The sequence below is a fragment of the Centropristis striata genome, chromosome 2 (assembly GCF_030273125.1).
Source record: "Centropristis striata isolate RG_2023a ecotype Rhode Island chromosome 2, C.striata_1.0, whole genome shotgun sequence".
Lineage (NCBI taxonomy): Eukaryota > Metazoa > Chordata > Actinopteri > Perciformes > Serranidae > Centropristis > Centropristis striata.
The window spans coordinates 7,843,210-7,859,332 of NC_081518.1; the positions used below are offsets into that span (position 1 = coordinate 7,843,210).

General features: G+C 35.8%; 2 protein-coding genes across 2 annotated transcripts; both read left to right on the forward strand.

Annotated features, from left to right (window-relative positions):
• Positions 1 to 83: 83 nt before the first annotated feature.
• On the forward strand, positions 84 to 2,587 carry LOC131992054 (chemokine-like factor). Its single transcript, XM_059357415.1, has 4 exons — positions 84 to 213; positions 655 to 810; positions 894 to 989; positions 2,226 to 2,587. The coding sequence occupies exons 1-4, from the start codon at positions 124 to 126 to the stop codon at positions 2,334 to 2,336; spliced, it is 453 nt and encodes a 150-aa protein (XP_059213398.1). The 5' UTR covers positions 84 to 123; the 3' UTR covers positions 2,337 to 2,587.
• Positions 2,588 to 2,726: 139 nt separating this feature from the next.
• On the forward strand, positions 2,727 to 15,110 carry cmtm3 (CKLF-like MARVEL transmembrane domain containing 3). Its single transcript, XM_059355539.1, has 5 exons — positions 2,727 to 2,982; positions 8,439 to 8,594; positions 9,141 to 9,236; positions 9,749 to 9,884; positions 12,091 to 15,110. The coding sequence occupies exons 1-5, from the start codon at positions 2,866 to 2,868 to the stop codon at positions 12,117 to 12,119; spliced, it is 534 nt and encodes a 177-aa protein (XP_059211522.1). The 5' UTR covers positions 2,727 to 2,865; the 3' UTR covers positions 12,120 to 15,110.
• The last annotated feature ends 1,013 nt before the right edge of the window (positions 15,111 to 16,123 follow it).

The following is a 16,123-nucleotide window of genomic DNA, read 5'->3' on the forward strand; positions in this document are numbered from 1 at the left end:
CTGGTGTGAAAATATTGCACATAATCTTTACTAACAGTCATTTCCTATTGAGCTGAAAGGAAATTGCATGCTTCAGGGTAACGGGCAGAGTGAGCTGTCTTTTGCAAATGAAATCGTGCCATAATGTCGGAGGATCAAAACAGAACAACAACCATGGAGGTGGACGCTGCTTTTATCAAATCCAAGAGGGGGATCCTGAAAGTAGCAGAATTGGTGAGACAATTTGCACATCGCTAAAAGTTTGAACAAGTAGTAACAGCTAAGAGAAGTCGTGTATACATCAGAAAGGGAAGTAGATACACAGTACAGGAAACAATAACAAAGTTGTTAGGTTAGTTACAATTTTGCTAGAACTAGTTTGTTGCCAGTAGTGACCCACATAAACATACTAAGAGCATTTAAACCGCTGAAAAAGCAACTTGATCAGTTGTTTGTAGTAAAAAATTGAGATGTGGTAACATTCGTGGGCACTTAGTTCCTCTTTCTACTTAAGGATGTGCAACATGAAGGAAGGAAATGAGTGATTCAGTAGAACTGGTGTGCTGGAAGTTTAGAGAAAAAAGTGTTACAGGTCAATGTATGTTAATATTTACATGCTTTGCATTACTGCAGTAACCATTTTTCTGTCTGTTGTGTCTCTTCTTTCTGCGCTAGGGGACTCTGTTTGTAGGTTTTGTGTGTTTTGCTACAGCAGCCACACCAAAGTTCACTGCAGCCACAGCGCTGGAGTTTCTGATCACTTTATTTCTGGTGTTGCTGTACCTGTTTAAACTCAACAAGAAGCTGACTTTCTTCTTTTGGCCTCTAGTCGTGAGTGATGTTTACCACACATGTTGAAGCCTACTGTACTAACATACATGCATGCATTTTAAAAGTTATTTTCTTCTCTTCAGGATGTTTTTAACTCCGTGTTTGCAGCAGTCTACTTTGTTATCCTGAGCATACTGGCGTTGGTGACATACACTGTCACAGGCATGCTGGTTGGAGGGGTGAGAAATATTTCTCTAATCTCTGATTGCAGTCAATAAAATATATATCTGAAGAGGTCAAAACTCCAGCAGGCTTTGTAGAACAGATTTATCTTATACACGTTTCAGCTCATGGCGTTCCACAGGGTAGGTATGCCTACATGTACGTATGTCCATACCTGCCCTGTTTTAATGTCTGTTATGTGTTTCTTGATGACCCTGATGAAGGCCACAAGCCCAAAAGTTAAATAAAATGTTCTATTTTCTTCAAGTGTTGCTCAAGTTTTGACCTCTTCAGACTTTTTTCCTACTCCGTGCATCTTTGAAAGTATTTAATGTTCCAGAGAATCCCACTCTACAATAAAATAAATATCCAAACATTGCTTTTATCTGTCTACATTTACTGTAACCAGTGGTGGAAAAAGTATTCAGATCCCTTTACTTCAGTAAAAGTACTAATACCACACTGTGAAATACTCATCCACAGGCAAAAGTCCTGCATTCAAAACTTTCTTCAGTACAAGTGCAAAAGTATCAGCATCAAAATGTACCTAAAGTATCAAAACAAAAAGTACTTTTGCAGGTTGTTATATAAATTCCAAATAAATGATAGTATTGTTATTTTACATGATTTTGTGTAAGCAGCATTTCACTGATGTTATCTGGTTTAATTTTTTTAAAAATGTAATCAGTTTAATTTGATCATGTTTTTCATTTTAAATCTCAACCTAGTAAGTAACTAAAGCTAAATGTAGTAAAATGAGTCAAAAGTACAACATTTGCCTTTAAAATGTAGTGGAGTAGAATTATAAAGTTGCACAAATGTCATTATAATAAGTAATCCAGTAAAGTAGAAGCACCTCAAAATTGTACAGTACATTAAATGTACAGTACTTGAGTAAATGCACTTTGTTACATTCGATCACTGGCTGTAACATCAATATGAGGTTTGAAGATGCCTCCTTACAGTCATTTCCTGTTGAGTTACCCTAACTGTAACCATAACCACTACCCGCCTTAACCTTAACCTTAACCTAATCCTCACCTTAACCACTGACCCCAAGATGAACTTTTTAGCAATTGGAGAGATCTTTTCTGTCAACTATTGGCCAAGATGTTCCCAATTAACTGTTCTTTAGTCTGAAATGTGTCCCAGAGGTGGCCTCTCACCCACACACACACTTACACACACAGGATATCAGATGTGTTAACATGCAGTATGATGCATTTATTTTGAAATCTGCTCTTTGTTTGCAGATAGTTGGTCTCCTGACAGCTGGGCTGCTGTGTGCTGACACCTACATGCTTTTCAAGAACATCACATTAAACAACCGAAGAAGTGAAACCCAGAATCAAGTCAACCAATGAATAAATAAATGACAGTAAATTAATTAAGTGCATACACTGTTTACTTTCAATTTACCTTATTGTAAGGTTGACCTGTACTATACTATTCAAACTTTGTACCAGTTTAAAGCATATTTAAGGTTCTGTAGTCATTTGAATTGACACAAAGACTTTTTATTATTTGTGAAATGTTAATGTTTTTAGATTATTTTTTATTTGAATGACTCAAGTCTAATGTAAACTGCCATTAAAGAGTTTTCTTTGCCGTGTGACATGACATCATGTGTTGGATATTTCCACTGAGTGGCTCGGGGTTGTATTGTGTGCAGCTGGGAGGGAATCGCATTTCACATCTGGAGAAAGCAGATGTTGCGCTTTTTGGGAGCTCGCTCTGCGTTTCCGCGCTGTCATTGTTTCCGTTTCCACCTCCGAGAAGCCTCACGCCTCCACATATCTTTTTATTTTTTTGATTTGCCTTGAATCCGTTACGTTACGCTGGTCGTTTGTTGCTGAAGTTTGGGGAGATTTATAACTTTTTTTCCCTACAAGCATGGGGGACATCGAGGCTCCTGACTCGGATCGGCCGCGCCAGAATGTCCTCTTCTCTATTCTTCCGAGCAAAGAGTTCGCCTCCTCCAGGAAAGGAATGCTGCTTATTGCTGAAGTGGTAAGAAATGACCAGTGGGCTCACTTCTGAAACTCTTATTGTACCTTTTGTTTTCGCCAAATGCGCACAAAAGCCAAAGCGCACTACTTCTAGTTGCTCTTTTCTAATAGTTACGGCAGCTGTAGCAACGCGCTGCTTTAATGCACATTTGGAAATAACTTTACTGGACTGTTTTACTGTCATTTTGACTATGGGTCAGTCAGATTCTGTCACAAGGTTTCCATTAGTAAAGGGAGGAGCAGTGAGGTAAACTTCTGGTATAAACATTTAAACTGGATTATGCAGAAAAAACACTGACATGTTCTTCATTGTAAAGAGCCATCTGTGCTGTCAGTGATCAGGCTAAATAACGGTCTAAGCTTCTTTCTTTCTCTTAGTGTTGGCTTAGTCTGATTAAGTTGATTTCAACAAAGCAGAATTGACTGTGTATGTGCGTGTGTGTGTGCGTGTGTGGGTGGGTGGGTGTTAGAAGGCAGGGTAGGGGGACCACCAGCATCATGCTCTTCTTACGGGAGGGTCTTCCTGCACTTACTGCTGTATGAACCCTCACATTTGTGTCATGTGAGAGAGCAGTTGTCTTCCTCTCAGTCACATCCTTCACTGTGTTCCTATAACATGTAGCCTGGAGCACACAGTCCTCACTGTGTGTGAATGCAGAGCTAAGCAGCCCCCCTGCACACACACACACACACACACACACACACACACACACACACACACACATACACACATACACACATACAATACAGCCTCTTTACTGCTACTCAACAATGTGACTATGATCTTCACCCCGAAGCTAAAATGCTTCTGCAGAACTAAACTAAAAAGCTCATTGGCCTTTGCTGACCGACCTACAGCAGAAGTATGTGCTGTATGTGCATGTAGGTGAGAGTGCACAGCTGAAAGACCACCTCTGCAAAAATCAGAGAACACTGATGCACTTTTAGGAAAGATAACATTAAGCTACAGAGATAACAGATAAGGTGGGTTTCCACAAAGAATATCATACATGTGGCTGTTATTTAGGTCATGATCTACTAACTAAATTGATCATGATGTACAGTGATGAACTGCGTCACTACATACTAATCTAATTTCTTTGGGAAACATTACTTGTATGTAAGTGCATCAGCTGGCAGACTGATTGCCAGAATAGATTTACATTTTGGCTAATCCAGACTACAAAAATAATTTCACATCAAAAAAAAGAAAATCACATTAATGCAAAAATAACATAAACATTCAATAATGCCTGCAATTATGTCAATCAACCAGAGATGTTAAATAAGCTGCCACAGTATAACAGTTTGGTTTAAAAAAAAAAAAGTCTGACAGCTGACAAAAAATCTCTGTTGTCTTCCTGGAAACAAGCCCAACCCTAACTGGAAATACTGTTTCCAAAGGAAAACATCACTTTGAAAACTGCTGACAGTAGATTATCCAAAGTGCCCAAATCCTGGGCAAAATCTTCTTGCTTGGATTCCATCAGATTTGGCAAGAAACTATGTTTTTGGGAATGAATGAACTGGGACTTTACAATGCCAACTGAGAAATTCAGAAACTAAACTTCAAGGTGCCATATTGTAACACCTTTCTACTATGAATCTATTATGCATGTTTGATCCATGGAGGTTTTATATTTGTAAAACTTTCCTTTAGCAAAGAAAAACTATTTTAAAATCTATATTGTCACCATGAAAAGTATATGGGCTGAGCTGGAACCAGTGGATAAGGCAAGCAAGACACTAACCAAAAAGGAAACTCAGAAGCTAGAAAACTTTTTGGGCATTTGGGTCAGAACATGAAAATTAGCACAATATGTCCCCTTTAAGTTTCCATGGTTCCAATGTGTGGATTGGTAATAATTAGGATTAATTTGTATAGTGTAGAGTAGTTAAACAATGGTATTATAGGCTTCTATTCCTATAATAACATACCTGGTTTACTGTACTGTCCCATGTGTGCTGTGTGAGTGTAGCTGAGAAACTATTCTTCATGGCCTGTAGTTTCCCAGTTGTATTGTCTTTTAGATACAGTTAAAAGCTCATAGACAGTGTTATATGAGCCCACAGTCCCTGAACTCAGTGAGCACTTAGATATGAGTAAAGTGAACGCAGCCTGTAGCTTTCCCATTCTTTGGAGTATTAGTCAGACACGGATCCTGCTGAGCATGCATTATTATACACAGTGTGTCAGAGCACTGTGTATTTCTCATTAGGATTCTCAGTCTCAGCCAGCAACAGGCCCGATAAGGAATGTGAAGTCCCAGCGTGTAAACTTAATGTACTGAGAGAAAAAAGAGGATTTTTGTGGCATTTGAAGTATTTTCAAAATGCAAACAAGCTGTTAATAAAGGGTGCATGGTGTGGTAAATGTGTGCAAAGTGTGCCCCCTCCGTAGGTGGTATAAACTGATTGGATTGTCAGGATTCTTAGCTCAGTGTGTAATGTGTTTGTGGCCTTGGGATTTATTATGTTTTTGTGAGTTTAAAAGCCCACATACTGTATGCACCAACAGCAAGTTTCAGTACCTGCTCAGGAGTCATTGCACACCTTTTAAGGGCACTTAAACATGCTCCGTCACATCTGACCCCACTAAAGTAGATTTTACTGTACTGTAAGGTTTACAAAACAACCACTTAATCAATTATCATATGACAGAAACCTTACCACTTAACCCTCTATGGTAGGCATTATGATGCCAGTTAGGAAAAAAATGTTTGGAGGGTTTTTTTGTCTTAAAAATAGACTAAATAAATATAATCTGAAGAAATTTTATAATTATTTTTTTGGAAGTTTTTGGGGTTCGTTGTCCGTAGGCAACATTGTACCATAACGGTGCACAAGTGAAAAAAAAAAAGAATTTTAACATAATTTATTAATAAACGTGTAAAATATTCAGTTGCTTCTACAGGGTACACTACATAACATTTTAGATTTAAAAACATTATAAAAGGAACTTTTTAAACCGGTTTCTTGTCTGAACGTTGCCTGTAGGCAACATTGTACCATTGAACCAACGACCCATTGAAATTAATATCTTGAACAGTCTAAGTGTATGAAACTATCAGGAATGAAGGTTTACTCACGTATCAGTAGGAACATATTTGTTCCAGATGAAAAAGGGTCAGGAAATAACCTTTTGAGTGATTTTTTTGTGGTGCAAAATGGCAAAGCTGTTTCCTTTGGAAAAGTCTGCAAAATAGGGTTTCAATATGGCCTCCTGGAGGAGCATTGCTATTGGTTCCCTATATCGCATCACTCAAAAACATGCATTGTAGAAATTTGACAGGCCAAAAATGGTTATGTTGCCTGAGGGCAACACCGTACCATAGAGGGTTAATCAATTAACCCCAAAATAAATCAATTATCAAGGCCTGCTTCTGCATTGTGAGGATTTGCTGCCTAATGTTCAATTTCTTGAAATTTGAAGACATCACTTCAGGCCAACCTGTCTTCTACAACTTATGTTTCCCATAAAACAAAACTGCATTCTCAATTACATTTGAAGTGCAACATATTTGTTATGGATTGTGGTTGTAGTTTCAAATACATGGTTACCATTATGAATTGAAACAAAACAAGGAAAGATGTGGTTTGGGTTAAAATCCTTACATGACTTAACTTAACTTCTGTACATGAATTAAAAACTCTCTTTTAGTTTCACACTGCAGACAAACATCGATCCCCTGGGTGAAGGTTTTGTGTTTGTTTGACCCGCCCATCCTCCCCGACCTCCTCCCTGTGTGGACTTACACGGACTTTGATAGGAAATGTATTCGTATAACAAATAAATACATTTCCCTTTAAAACTGACAATGCAACTTCACTGTATGGAAGCATCATTTGTTTTTTTGGAGACCACACTGCAAAAAAGTGGTGTCTGAAAACAAAATAAAAACACTAAATCTGAGGGAAATGATCTTGCTGCATGGACAGATAATTTCACTTGACAAGATTTCTTGAATTAAGATTCTTAAATCTAGAAATTAGCTTGTTGAACACTTAAAATAAGAAATTAACTCTTAAAACAAGATGAATTATCAAACATTTCTAAATCTAAGATTTTTTTTTTATCTTGGTAAGAACCAAATAATTTGCAGCGCAGGCTGCAGGGTAACTTGTGATGACCAATTCTACATATAATATAAAACATAAAATATTAGTAATTAAAATGATTTTCCTATTCCAACCATAGAGCTGCCTCACTCTTGAGACATTATAGAAAATGATTAGCCTTCATTTTTATTATTTATTATTTATTATTATTTATTATTATTTATTATTATTTATTATTTATTTTTTATTAATATTTTTACATACAGAACAGACAATAACACAGTTCAGGTAAGACATTGCAAGGTACGAGTCAATGTATGGAAAATAAAACTGAAAATAAAACAATAAAAAGTAAATAAAGAGTGGCCAATACAATAAAGCAGTCACAATAGCTCAGACCCCAATAGCAGAGAGGCACCAGTAGATAAAAATGCAAAACAGGATTATAGAGAATTATTAGCCTTTATTATGTGATTTTCTTTATTTTCACATTAGCAAAGTAAAAGAATGTAGGTACTATGCCAGCTCATCCTGTGCTGTTATAGAATTTATCCTCAAGAAAAGCAAACATGCCCGTGGATCTTCAGAGAGAAGCTTCTATAGTTAACCTGTTGCTGTTTAATGTCTAATTACAGAGAGATCTTATAGGCCCAGACAGGATGCTGCTCCTTAGCAGCACTTTTAAGTAACAGCAGCTGCTGCAGTTTGAGTTCAGTCAGGGGGAGTTTCTTAACCTCAGGCCAGTGTAGGATGACTGACTGAGACAAAGACAAGATGGCCGGGCCTGTCTGAGATTACACCGTCTGGACTTGTTCTCATTTGCTCTGATACGACCCGTCCAGTACTTCTAATGGAGAGCGTCAACCACAGGGCAGCTTCATTCACTCACAGTGTAACTACTTGTTGCAGAGCACGTTGTGACGTCCTCTTTTATTATACCAGCTTTGTGTTTGTGGGTGTTTGTGTGTGAGAGAGAACGAGAAGGATTCATTGTAACGGTGTACAGGCCTTGTGTGAATAAACATTGTCTTTTAGCAGCTGTATCTCCTTACAGGAAGTGGGCCTGAAGCTGTGATTCACACAGACGTACAGCTTCAGGCTGCTGTAACGTTATCTTAAAGGGAGAAGATCAAAGAAGAATGATTTTATTTACCAGTTGGATTGAAAATGTAAATGTGCCTTTGGCTTCAAGCAGCTCACTTAGAAATAGATAAATATGTACATAAACTCAAAGACAGGAGCAACTGATGTCTTCTAATTGCCTTTTATTCATCTTCAGTGATAAAAGCAAACAGATTTTTGCTCAAGGCTTCAGTCTTGAGCTTCTCATTGATGTAAACATACCTACCGTACATGTTCCACTTATTTTTCACTCTCTATTTCTCATTGTCTCTTTAGGCACTGTCCTTTGTATCGTTTGTGTGTTTCGCGGCGTCCACAGCAGCAGCCTTTGTCACAGTCCCCCTGCTGGAGTTCCTGGTCGCTCTCTTCTTGATGTTCGCTTACTCCATGAAATTCAACGAGAGGTTTAAAGGTTTCCTCTGGCCTCTTATGGTGAGAACTATTATCACATAAGATTAAAACTTTTTAAAAGTAGAAAATCCACCATTAATGAGTGGATTGAAGTTGTCTTTGATTTATGTTATGGAGTATGTAAAATACTGAATATACTTGTGCTTTGTGCTTTTTTTAAATTTATTTTTATTTTTATGTGATGTTTTGATTAATCAAAATGGTCAAATGGTGCACTCCCTGGTTCTGTTGTTTTTTTCTTTCCTTTTTTGTTCCCGACTGAAAATTAATGGTCTGTAAGAGAAACCCCAGTTTGGCCAAATCACTTAAACTTTCTACATCCATCCTTTCCTATGTCCTTGAATGACTACGGCTGTAATTGATGTATGTGATGGAAATTTGCCTTTCTAAATAAAAAGAGAATTATGAAATATAAAAAAAATTGAAACCTTTACAGTGAATATGATGTTGGACATGAGAATAACTGTCTTCTAGTGCAAAAAGAACAAAAAACAAAGTAAAAACAGTAAAATTAAGATTATTCCTCTGAACCCCTGTGTTTTCTTTCTTTAACTTCTTTTTTTTCAGGATTTCATGAGATGTGTGACTGCCTCCATCATCTTCTTCATCATCTCCATAATTGCAGTGTCCAAATACTCGGATGGTGCCTCTAAGGCTGCTGGGGTAAAGCTGACTTTTGAACTCATCCTATCACCATTATTTATGTATTATTAAGTACAGATGCTTCTCAATACATTAGAATATGATGGAAAAGTCAAATAGCCCGTATAATATATACTATAATAAAGTATTGATTGCATATACATGGACATACTTTCAGAGGCCAACATTTCCATATGAAACATAGTTTTTAAAATTGGTCTGATGTAAACTCACATTTTTTGAGATACTGAATTCTGAATTCTGTTTGTAATGGATCTATATAATGTGTTATTTCCACTTTTTGAATTGAATTACTGACATAAATGCAACACACTTGGCCTTGTCCAGTAATCTCAGGTCTTATTATATCATATCAAATCAAATCAAAATTACTTTATTCATCCCCGAGGGGAAATTCAGTTAGTCTGGGAGAATCTCTTGAAGAATGAGACAGCCTGATGGCTGTAGGAGCGAAGGATCTTATATGTCAAGGTCTTCACTGTATTGATATCAAATGGGTTTTTTTTTCACAGATCTTTGGGTTCATCGCCACCATCGTCTTCGCTTTAGACTTTTACCTCATTTTCAATGAGCTGGCCACTTTCTTAAAGCACGGAGGAGGAGGAGGAGGAGAAGGGGACTCCACTGAGGAGCCGTCAAGACAGCGAGGTAATACCATAAGTTAAAATCTGATATAGGGCCACAAAGGAACATGTACAGTGCTTAACAAATATATTAGACCAGCGGTTAATGCCACAGCTGTCCTAAATTAACAGCATTAGTAATTACTAAATCATTTTCTATGTTTCTGTAATGGTTAATACACCATTATGTAGACGCTCTTTAACCAAAATTATACTTTTAATGCTAAAATATAATTATTATTGTTATCCATGAATTCTCAAATTTACTGTTTTACAAAAAAAACCCTGTAAAAATAGTAAAGCACATTATTATTTCTTTATTAAGATGTCAAATTATAGTTATTTACTTGCATTCCTGAACAGAAAAATGAGTTTTAGTGGTTGAATGTTCTGCTTGATTATTTTCTGACTTCTTAGAGAAGCCCAGTGAGCCGGCTCAAATCTGGGTATAAAAAGGTGAATTCCAAAAACTTACACTAAAATTTTTAGTTTTAAACAAGCTTTTGAAATATTTATGTTTTTCTAATTTTTATGACAGGTGGTCTAAATGTGATAAGCATTGTATATATAATTAAAGACTTAATATAATTTTAGATAAGAACACTATTTATTAAATGATATAGACATGTACAATTTGAATTACAGATTCATTACCCAGTAATTTGGCAAAGATTATTCAAACTAAATTTAATATATGCACATAGTACAAGACAATTCCATATTTTTGTGATATTTGTCTACTTAACTAAATGTTGGTGCAATGGACAGATGCCAAATTAATTTAAGTAACAATGTATGAAAACCTCATATATCAGTATTTGTTACATACTTTAACTTCAATGTTTAATAAATGGTAAGGAAGGTGTTGAAGCATCGGTTGAGCTCAACTTGCTACTAATTTTATTTGCATCTTTACCGGATGCACAAAAATACAGCCTAAGTTTAAAGAGTTGGTTTACCCAACTTTAAAACACAACACAAACAGACAAAAAAAAAATCATGAACAAATGAAAATTCCATCTCAGAGACAAATATTTTAAAACCTGTTGGTAAACAAAACCAAAACTATCTGCATGGCAACATACTGCTAGAAGTTAATGCTTTTATTTTTGTAATTTGGAACGAGCCGAACCTTTAAACCCACAAAAGAGCAGAGGAGTCTTACTGTAACGGCATGTAAAATCTACCAATCTAAAAAAAATGTCTTTGTGGGTTTCTCTTTTTGTAATTTGGTTAAAACCACTCTTAAACTTAAACATTTGGGCTCTATTTTCATGTATCCGGAGGAGATGCAAATAAAGTTATAACAGAGCCCAAGTTAGACATGAGTTAGTGTTTTAACCCTTTCCTTTGGTCTGCACTTTATTACACACAGAAGTTGTATCACAGATAGTCAGTAAATCCCTTTTATGCCTGTGATAGATGCTTTATTTATACCCTGGGGGAAATTTTCAGCTACAGTTGCATTACTGCACTTCTGCTTTTGTTTATTTTTTATTTTTTTCTAGTATTTTCAGTGCTTTGACTGCCACAAATATACAGTCACACCATTTATGGTGCTGTGGTGGCAAAAGTTTCAGAGAAGGTTTATTTTAAGACTCCAGTCATTCAAATCGAAACTATCTGCTCTGTTTGATGCCACTAGGGGGGAGTGACTGTGCTTTTTGTGGTACTGATGAAATAACAGATGAGATAAACAGCAAAGTTTCATGTGTCAGAGGTCGCGCTCGTTATAGTTTTATAAAAATATAACATAAATGGGTAACACTTTATAATATGGTCCTTAATAACCATTAATTAACAAGTAATAAGGCATTGTTCTCGCTTTAGATCCGGTAGTTGCAAAAAGCATAGTTAACTTATAATAGATGAGCAATAAAGTATATTTTAATATCAATAAGCAAACAAAATAAGATTAATAAAGGCATGGCAAAGACATAATGGGTGGGTCATGGGTGTTTATAATGCCATTATTAACACTTATATAAGCTTATAAAGACACAATAATGTTAATTAGTCTCTTGTAAGGACTTACAAGGGCCTTATTACTTGTTAATTAATGGTTATTACAAGTTACGCTTAAATATAAAGCGTTACGCATAAATGTTATCCATGATATCATAAACCCTCAGATACTTATGCATCATGTCACTTATTACTTTTCACATGCAATTAATTAACACATTTATGTACCTGGCTCACACTCACACTTTTTCACTTTTGTTTTCTAGATGGGCTTTCAGACTCTGATTCAGACTGAGACCACCACCACCACCACCACCGTGAGATCTTCACCAGCTGACGTGTTTGATCGAACAACATAAACCTTTGCAGGAGAAAGGTCACATTGATTGTTGGTTAATTATGTGCATTTATTATAGTAGTTGGAGACTTTCGTCACACAGTCTCCTCGAGCCAAACGTGCACAGAGGGGGAACCAGACCCTCTTCACTTATCCTCTTCGAATTCTTCTGTTGGGTGTCAGAGGGTGGAAATATTTTTTCACACATCAATCATGTCAAGACATCCAGGAAACAAGTCTCAACTGATGCCTCAGATATGTTTTTAGGTTAGGTTTAGGTAAAATAACGCAAAAAATATTCCTTTTTTTATGCTCAAACTCATAACCAATGTCTGAGTTGATTTGGGGGAAAATGATAATGCCAATATTATATTTACATGGTCATAAAACTGTGAAGTTGAAACTATAGAAGCTGTTTGTACGATCTACATGAGGAAGCATGTGTCTAAATCTGAAATAATGAAATTATTTTGACTTTTGGGCATGCACTGTGACCCTATTTACACACATATTAAACTACAACACTAAATTAATGAATACATATTTAGGAATACTCTCAATAAAGTACATCAGTGAATCATCATCATCATCATCATCATCATCATCATCATTATTATCATGAATAAATTCACAGTATTACTACAACCGCGAGTCCAAAAAAGTTGGGATGTTGTCTAAAACAGAAAGTGATCATTTGCTAATTAATTGTGACATATATTCAATTAACGGAGAGTTTAGTTAGACCAGGGGTCGGCAACCTTTACTAACACAAGAGAAACAAGGGCAGAATGTGGCCACAAACCTCATTTTGAGCCTTACAATGAAGATAAAACAGCCTAAATCTAAATTAACCTATCAGTATAACTAATAGGTCCGAAGAGCATTTATTAATACGATTTTGTAAGAATGCAGTGAGGACCCAAATGCTGATGAGAGGCTGGACACTGAAGAAAAATCTGGCAAAATTAAGGCGTCAAAGACTTTTGTAAGCTACGATGCACATTGAAGTGAAGCGACAACTAAGCTTTCTGAACCATTTCTTTATTTTCTGAGCCCACTAAATGATGCTCTTTGTTCAACAAAGGGCTCAAAACACACTCAGTTAGCATTGCTAGAGCCTTTTTTTTTTTTAAAGCCAAGACCGCCATCTAGTGGGGTAAAAAAATAAAGCAAAAGGTTCACAAAGCTTCAGTGTCACTTCACTAGCACATTGTAGTTGACTAATAATGCTGTATATAAGCTACACATTTTTAATATTGAAGAATATAAATTGCTTTGGGCCTGGACCAATGAAAAATGAAAATGAAAATGTAAAGAAATAACCATTTCATTTCATTATTTAGTGTTTTTGAACTGATGTAGTTTCATTTGTATTTTAGCCACATGCTAAACAGCCACAACTGCAGAAACTAGAAGATGTTACCTTTCAATTGAAGGCTCATGTATATGTATTCTGACCTTACAGTTGTTATGGCTCAAGGTTATTTTTAGTTTAATCCGAACCCCTCAGCCCACCGGGGCAGGTGGGTTTTCAGAGGTTAATGTTCAAACTGATAAACTTCTGTGTCTGTAAGTTTGCACTCTGTATACGATACATTTTGTTTCCCAGAGCGTCCCAACTTCTTTGGATTCGGGGTTGTATAAAACCAAACATATGTACAGTATATAGAAGAACAGATTGGTTGCAGGTTGGCTGGTTACAACCTCTGTCCAATCGTCTAAACTCTACAGGAGTGTATTTTTTATAATTTGAAACTTCTGGGTCTGCAGCGTTCCTGTGGCCTGTCGTACTGCATGACAACCTTTTTCTGGGTCGTGACATTGTTTATTATGTCCCAAAGCATTTATATCTGAGAGTTGTGATGAATCAAAGCGACAGAAATGATGATACATTTTCAAATCTGTTTAATTAACCAGACGTTTGAGAGACTCTCGTGTGTCAGTTTGTCTGCTGTATGTGCTTCTTACAACCTGTTTGTGTGAATGCATCAAAGCCACTCATTGCATTAGTATTGTTGTTAAATGCTAGACATCCTATATGTGAATTTTTTTGTATTGAAAAGCATCTGTGCTTATTTTGGTTGTGCATTCACTTTTTTTTTTGCATGTATGTTTGATTCTTCAGTTCTTCCACTGCCACTACTGAAGAATAAGCCACAGTGACTGTTTATGTAAATACACTGCACTACACGAGTGTTACAGCAGCACTGGGAACTGAAAATAGATGAATCAGTGGTCTCCAACTCTCAACTGCTGAGAGCAATTGGCACGAAAATACTTCCAAAGTTGCATTTACATCCAATAACTACTCACCAATGTGCTTTTTATGGGAGAGTTTTGATTGTTTTTTACATTTTGTTGAAGGCAGAAATATGCGAACGTAATAAATATACTGAGGTTACAACTGAAAAGAGCTCCCAGTGCCAGCTGAGAGATTTATGTGAACACATTTGCAGTGTAAAAGCACAAGAGAACCGGCCTTGATGCTGATTAGTGTTTTATGTTCTTTGTCATCCTGTGAAAACCACGTATCTCCAAAACACACAAGCTGAGAGAAACTGCTGTGTAAACTATGTGATAATGTGTTCATCAAACAACCCAATACAAGTGTTTTTTTTTTTAACTCTTTTTAAGAGTGAAATTCAAGCACTTTGATGCACACCGATACTGATAATTACCTGCTTCTCATGGCCGATACAGAAAATAGAACCAATAATTTCACATTTTTGTCATTTCAAAAGGTTATAACCTGTAGATTCTGTGCACATGGTAAAAAAAAAAAAAAGGCTTGTAGTGAGAAAAAGATGGATTATTTAATATTCCATAGTTCTGACTGTTAACTATTGTTAACAAACAAACAAAAAATGATGGTACTGAATATATATATAATAACCTGATATACCAACTATTTCCAGACTCTTAAAGCCTTTATCATCACATCTTTCAAGTTTACTGAATTCCTTTATACCCACAGCAACAGTGTACATTTAGTTTATTTTGCCAGTTGGTAATGTTAACCTTGTTTTGATTATAGTTATATAATGCTTGCTGATTTCCAAAATAGATAACAATCTAGCTATAAAATGACAAATGATCCTAAGACAAGAACTTGCCTTTTTTAAACAAATTTAACGACTGGATGATTTAATTTAAAATATCTAATTCTTTTGAATTATTAGATTTAATTTTGTTTCAGCCCATTTTATTGTCTGCCTGTCAGCAGGATTTAGAAAAAAACTACTGCCCTGATTTTCCTGAAATTAGCTGGAAGGGTAAAGCATGGGTCAAAGAAGAACTCACTAAACTTTTGAGTAGCTCAAAAAAAAAAGAAAAGAACAGGGTGGATACACTATTTTTTTCAGCATTGCAAGATAGGACATTTGTGCTGCATTCATGTGGTCTTGGAATAATCTGAAAAATTATTTCCCCACTGGGAAAAGATTGGATATTTTCTGGTTTTCACATTATTGTGCTGAAAATGACTCATCTTTTTAAGGAGTATGTTCAAATTCAAGCATATTGCTTACCTTTAAAAAAACATAACTATTAAATACAAACATTATTATATTATATCCTAATGTACCAAATATTTCCAGACTTGTAAAGCCTTTGTCATCACATCTTTGTTTCTATAATTACAATTGCAAAATATAAAGCTTACCAAATTCCTTTATACCCACAACAATCAGTGTACATTGTGATTTTGTTGATTTTGCCAGTTTGTCAAATTAACCTTCTTTTGATCATAGTTATATAATACTTGCTAATTTCCAAAATAGACAATAATCTAGTTAAAAAAAAGACAAGTAATCCCCAAGACAAGAACCTTCCTTCTTTAAACAAATTTAAAATTATTTCAAATATTTCAATATTTCTATTCTTTTCATGAATGATTGTGTTGAAAATGACTCATCTTTTTAAGGAGTATATTCAAATTCAAGCATATTGCTTACCTTGAATGT